This window comes from Pomacea canaliculata, linkage group LG5, assembly GCF_003073045.1.
Source record: "Pomacea canaliculata isolate SZHN2017 linkage group LG5, ASM307304v1, whole genome shotgun sequence".
In the NCBI taxonomy this organism is placed as follows: domain Eukaryota; kingdom Metazoa; phylum Mollusca; class Gastropoda; order Architaenioglossa; family Ampullariidae; genus Pomacea; species Pomacea canaliculata.
The window spans coordinates 1,006,027-1,012,949 of NC_037594.1; the positions used below are offsets into that span (position 1 = coordinate 1,006,027).

The 6,923-nt window shown below is 38.2% G+C and overlaps 1 protein-coding gene across 2 annotated transcripts in view; it reads right to left on the reverse strand.

The window, feature by feature from the left end:
• Nucleotides 1–6,905, reverse strand: part of LOC112563505 (phosphatidylinositol 4-kinase type 2-alpha-like) — a 17,451-nt gene extending 10,546 nt beyond the window's left edge. Inside the window, exons 1-2 of one of the 2 annotated variants that reach the window (XM_025237432.1) lie at nucleotides 6,521–6,905; nucleotides 929–1,129 (exon numbers count right to left, since the gene is read on the reverse strand). In XM_025237432.1, the coding sequence (XP_025093217.1) occupies nucleotides 929–1,129; nucleotides 6,521–6,874 (555 nt within the window). In that variant the 5' untranslated portion in view covers nucleotides 6,875–6,905. Of the gene's footprint in view, nucleotides 1–928; nucleotides 1,130–3,353; nucleotides 4,045–6,520 lie in introns of those variants that run through there. The other variant, XM_025237433.1, reaches the window with a different exon arrangement.
• Between the last annotated feature and the right edge of the window lie 18 nt (nucleotides 6,906–6,923).

Consider the following 6,923-nt stretch of genomic DNA (forward strand, 5'->3'; position numbering starts at 1 on the left):
GAAGAATACAATTTCTCCAGATTAAAATTTTTGAAAGAATGAGAAAGTAGAAATAACTAAATGTAAAAAAAAATTTTTTTTAAATAATTCTCTCTAGTCCTGTAAGTTAAGGACTACAGGCAGACATGGTGGTCCTTTCACCAACAGTGATGCCAAAGCCTGTGCATGATCAAGAAATCACACACTTATCTCTGTCATCGATCTTCCTGCAGCTTAGCTCTAGAGGTTTCTATTTGCAATATCAACACTTCTCTCATGGAGCCAAACTCTTAGTGCTTTAAGACAATAAGATTCAAGTTTTGAGGAAGCATCAAAGTTAGTAATCTGGTGTCAACTACAATAATTTAAAGCTTTAGTGTCAGGCAATTAAAAAAATGAACTATTTTTATTAACAGAAGTTATCTCCACTTTATTACTTTCTAAAGGGAAAGCCTGGATACAATTACAGCCTGTTAGTGGGTTCTTTCAAGGGGTAGGGTCACAGTTCTCAAACGGTGGGGTGGGGCCCCCCTAGGGGGGCGCGACATACAAGGGGGGCGCGAAGGTGGTCATTTTTTAAAAGTTTCTTATACCAGTATTAGTGAAATTAGCTTACATTGCTGGCTAAAGGGTGCACGCAGATGTACCTTTGTTCATTGGGGGGTGGGGGGCACAAGTAAAAGGTTGAGAACCGCTGGGGTAGTGGGAGATATGGTGGAAATTTTAATTCTAAAACAAGACATCCTCGAAATTCTGATTTAGAGATAAATAAGCTATCATCTATAGCACTTGAAGAGCTGTGCCTAATGACCACCTCACCTGCTTTGCCAGACACAACACTCTGGCCAATCAACAATGATAACTGTGATAAGGATGATTATTAACAGCCATTTTTAAACTGCTGAACTTCTCTTAAACAGCTGTTGGTACAACACAGTGAGAAAATCACCTTTGTTTTGGGGACTATATTTAGCTGCAACTTCTGATCCACTAGGCTTGCTCCTGCTTCAGATAAATAGCCTTGGTTGGGAACAAGACATGAACGGCCAAAACAGCAAGGACAGCAAAGCTTGTGCATCCACTTGGTCCACTTGGGGTTTAACTGTCCATATGGCTCTTCATCCTTTGGCTTGAAAACACCTATTATTTTCTGCAAAATGTAAAAGTTAGTTTGTTACAAATGCATCAAACCAGAATGAGAAGAATGCATCTTTGTGAGATTTCAATGCAAGTGTCTAAGGCTATCTGTCTTGTTCACAACTCTCTTGATGTATACCTCCAGCGTCTTCAAACTGATACTATCTTCTAAAATCAGCATTACTATAGTAATATCATTATTATAGTACATTTACAGAGTGCAACGTCATTAAGCATGCTCATTGTGCTTTTCAATGCTAAAACAGACATTAAACTAAACATATGATCAAACACCATATAAAAACATAATACTAGGTACACTAAATCACCTCATTCATTTTATCCACAATATACAGCATACTCCCCAACACATACACACGCACATAAAAATAAGGCTTTCAGGGACAATTAATCCTGATCAAAGATCATCCAAAAAAGATGAATTTTCAAGGCAAGATCAAATAGTTTTTTTAAAGGCCTATAAAGTAAAGTGTTATCTTTATATCAGAAAAGGGTAGGCTTCCAGTATTAACAAAATTATTGTTGGAAAACAACCTAACTGAACTTTCAAACGTGGAAGAGTATTTCATTTTCACTAAAGTATCTTTACGCTTTAACAATTGAATGTATGTGCTACATTACATAAAACCACAACTATATAAGGGAATGACTAAAAGTACTTCCTTATCATTGTTTCCTATAAAGCAGGATATGTTCATAAAAGAAAAACAAAAATCAGTTCAATGTATCTTGTCTCATGATTTGATAAACTGGTATGTGAAGTGCAGTCCCTATGGCAAAGGGCAAAGTTCATCCTGTTGAACCAATGATGCAGAGTGACTTTCATGTTCCCATTGTTCTGTGTTCATCCTTAATTAAGGAAAATTCTCCAACACCATACAGCAAACAGAAAATTTGCATCTTAACCACAGAATGTAACATCAAAAAAATTTATCAGTAGTAATCTACCAGACCAAATAAAAAAAAAATTTTTTTTGTTGGTAGGTCAGGGTGTAAGCTCATGTGCCTGTCACGTTTGTGTTTGTTTTAGACATATGTATAAAATCAATACTGTCTTTGTCTGAAACAGTTAATTTTCGCTGTTAATTTAGATCCCGCTGAGAGATGTGTGAGTGCTAAACAAACTTGCCTTCGACTTTACAATACACTGTTAACAGGATGGACATCTGTCGTATAAAAGCTCCTGAAACAATTAGACTATAACAAAGCTGCCCCAATAACTGCTGATTACAGATTGCTCTGTAGGTTTTTAATCAACGCTGATGAATAGTTTCCACCAAAACAAGTCTTTGCTTACTTGCTGTTTATTAAAGACACTAAATAATTATGCAGCGGATAGTGCTGCAAGTTTCTAATAAAGCAACCTTATCAATTTTTGAGGAAAACACTGCAATGGTAGTTTGAAAAGCTGATGCTGCTGTTATGATGCCAGACACCTTCCATTCACAGGTAGGTTAAGTTTTTCATCTTTGTGTTGGTTTTCTGATGACTTATTTGCAGGCACTTTAAAGAACTGTAAATCTTGTACTAGAGGAAAAGTATGTCTAGTAAAGGGAGTTGGAAAACTGAACCATACAAAACGTACAACTTTATTTTTTTTAATCTCTCAATCACTGCAGTAAGATGCAGTTGTGGACTAAGGATGCACAACACTGACAAAGAAATGCACAAAACACAATCACCTCTACCACACAATCATGGCTGTAAGGTGAAAGCTGTTACTGTTGTTTCTTATAAATAAACTGCAAGTGAAAAAAAAACCTACTATAGACTAGAGCTATAGCTGTCTCAAATACCCCTTTTTCACTGGTGTCTTAACATGGTACAATATCAAAGGCTTTGATAATTTTTTTGCTGATATCATTCATCTAAATCTACATATTTTTATTACCTGACTTAGAATTTAGCACTACATTATTTCACACTAGCAAGAAATAGAGCTGACAAGCAGCCAGAAAGCTACTGACTTTGCTCTTCCTTCCAACTTCACCATAAAAAATGTGTGTACTGTTAAAGGTGTTCTTGGTACCAATGTTTGTTTAGTGCATATTAGGCTTTTCTAAAATAACTGTATAACCACTTGGTAAATGCTAAACATAATTATTATAAGAAACAAAAATATGACTTTACTTGTTATTTTATCGCTCTGTTTTCTCATATACATAGGTTAACATGCCACAATTCTTTAAAGTTGATGCACTGCTCATTCTACATACCCCTTCTCTGTCTTTAATAAAGTAACATCCACTGGTGCCTTTTTGGATGAGAGACGGATTCTGTCCAGCATCTAACGCCATCTCTGCCTCTCTGATAATGGCAGAAAATTCAGTATCCTCTGGAAAGTGGTTATAGCCAAGGTCTGGAAGACCTCCGATCACTTCATAAACATTGGTCCCAGTCTCCCCTGGGATCGAAATCCTGGTTGATGAATTCTTACTCCTCTCTGCAGGATTCACAGTTAATCCGGTATCAGTTCCTTCGAGAATACGGGTAGTGTCCCGTGAAAAATTTCCCCCATCCATTCCGATACTCCTGAGCTTCTCTGATGAAGAAGGTCGATAATTTTGTGAAATGTCTCAACCACTCACTTTTCACGCGATGATTTGTTTCGTACAGAAAACCGCAAAAGATGTAGTAATGTCGCAATAGTTACGTACAGTTACGATAAGAAGTTTGAGCGCTGAGTTTACGTGGCATGGCATTCGCACCAAACTCTGAGCTTATCCACACAGTAGATAAATAACAGTGTGTCGTCTTCAAACGCTCGCTTTGACATCAGTCAGACATCAGTGGTGCTCGCTCACCAACGACGCTTGTTTACAAATACTAATTGCTGCACACGCCAGCCTACACCTAGTGTAACAGATGGTGCTACCACCCCCTCCTACAGCACACAGGCCTAGCCCCAGCTTCTCCGTGTCGCTCTACACGGCATGTGACACGACAAACTCACTTCGACACGTTTCCGGTCCGTCGTCGTTACGGTTATCGCGGGACACGAACCACTGCGTATGGCGAGGTCGGTGGGCGGCAAAATCAATAATTAACATACACAGCGAAATAAAAAGCGAGAAATTTTAAAAATATATATAAGATGTCGGAAAAGTAAATCTCTAGTCTACATTATTCAAAATTTTTTCCCATCACTGCTTTGACCGTAATACGTGAGCCAGTCACATCCCTCTCCGCCCTGGTGTATCATAGGATGTCATGAACATTTTGCTTCCGAGACAAACTTGCCGTAGTTACTTGGGTTGAGGAATAACCATGTAGTCAAGAACTCGTCCATTAAAATAAGGGCAACGCTCTCCCTCTCTCTCTCTCACACACACAGTCTGGAAAAGTAAAAGCGTTCTCACACTATACTGAACACTTTTGCCATGAAAGGTAGCAACACGTAACTGCATTGAATCTTCAATACATTTATCGTCTCCAAATGCCTAACCATGAGTTTTAGATCCTTGTTTGTCAGATATTTCAACCTAATGGCAGCAACTACAGTACTAAAGTACTGGCATTGTCACTTTTAGGTAACATTTTGTTGCTTGTGCAGTTGAGATTAATACAGCGGAATTAGATACTTTAGTTATCCCAGAGGACAATTCAGGGCAACTCATTATCAAAGCACTAAACAATACCACAACATATCCATATCTGCCAATATTGGTCTTGCATGCACGTACACAGAATTGGTGGCCCGATAGGAGGTGGAAAAATTCTCCCAACAGGACATGCCTGTCATCATGAAGAATGTCAGACACTTTCAGAAGTATCTGCCTGCTATACAAAGTCTGATGAGCACTCTAGGCTGTTCCAGTGACTTTAGAGTAGGCGGATACAACAATTCATTAGGAATTTATTTTATTTTCTGTCATAACTGAAACTGAAAGCAGTATATAATTACAGATGAATTGGAATATATTAGTGTCTGTTTATAATGCCCATCAATACATCTAAAAAAAAACATAACACTATATCACACATATCATTTTAACTATAAAACTAAATCCAAAATATTTTGTAAAAACAGATGCTACTAGTAAAAAATAATTGATAATATAGGCTGGAAGTTCAATGTGAGTGAAAAACTCCCCCTGCGTGACCATCATATCTGCTACAAGTACCTGATTTATCAAAGAAGATTATGGTAGTACAGTATAAGGGTTAAGCTAACGTTTAAGGCTGTGGAACTTTTTTATAAGTTTGGTCATGTTACACCACGCTAGATTTTTTTGCGAGGGCTTTCTTGCTGCCTCTCCTTATCCAGTCCTCTAAAGGTTAAGATACCTAGTCAATGGTTTCCTGCAACACTATGGTCTTGAACCAGCTGGACTGTAGACCTCTAGCTTCAAATGCTCTAACCACTTCGTTATCCTCTTATGATGTGCTTTGTGTTGTGCATACATATATGCTGGTCAACACATATCTATCTGGCAAGAACCAGTTTCTAAAATTTATTTTTGCAGCTATAGGAAAGAACATCTGTAAATTCATAATCCACCATATTGAAAAAGGGCTTCTATTTGTCTAATGTAAACAATACACACACAGAACAGACTTCAGTTTACTGTCCTTCAATTTTCTTTCCCAGGAGACCACCATCTATAACATGTTGACAGAAGCATATTAATTCCTCTTAGACTGGACAATACAGTTTAAAAAAGTGTCTAGGATAGTACATAATACAGTCCACTGTACAACATTGTGAAATGCTATAGGTAACATTAGATTTAAAATGCTTTTATGAGATAAAACAGACTAGAAAAGCATTGCTAAAACTATATTTGAATTTGATTACAGGCCTTCAGCCCTGTGGAAGAAACCTTACAGTGAAGCTTCATTTGTCAACAAGTTTAAAGACATCTTTCCGCTCTTATTTGAGAGTGCCTCATACTACCTCCCTATTTAGTGCAATGCAATCACTGCATTAGTGATTCTGTGACATTTCAGTATAGATTTGTGAAAAAAAGTTGGGGCTGGACTTTGTACTGCAGGTTTATGCTGAGTTTACAGTTTGTTCTTTTATCTCCACAGTTTGTTCTTTTGTCTCCACAGTTTTTAACTGTATAGAACCGTTGCTTTGCAAATTCATCCATGCTGGTGTTGTGCATCGATCACATATTTTTTAAATATTATGCAAGTAAACACCATATTTGTCCTTTTCTGTGTCGCTGTTCATTCTCTCCCCCCAGTCTCCCACTCTCTCTCTCTGTGGGAGGGGAGATGTACGCTGTCGAGAAATGGGGATCTACTCACCTTTGAGTTTTGAAGGAAGTCATACCTGACGGACAATACTTGAAACAGTAATATTATTCTCGCTAAAGTATAGCAGATTGTATTTCTCACGTATATTTATGTGGCTTGTCCCAGCCGAAATACTCACATGTTCAACGTTCTTTACAAAGTAACTGCCGCTAGATCCTTGGTATATCCTCTGGGGGAAAACGTTATTTTCTATCGCATCTTCTGCTTGCCTCACAAGTTCCTCGAAACGGGGGTCATCTGGAAAGCTGTTCCAATAGTGCTCATGGTGATCGTGGTCATGTTTAGGTCCTAATAACGGTGAACTTTCTTTGTTACCACTACCCGTGCCTCGACCACCAGTTGGAGACCGGGGTTGATTGGCTCTGTACTCTTGATAGCTGTCAGTTCTATGTGCACTGTTGCCTAACTGGTTGTCAGCCTGCATATCTTCCACTACACTTATGAGCGCAGTGTCACTATCTGTATCTATCATGTCGAGCAGTCTCAATCGCTCAGTATTAGTAAGGTATTCTAAACTGACT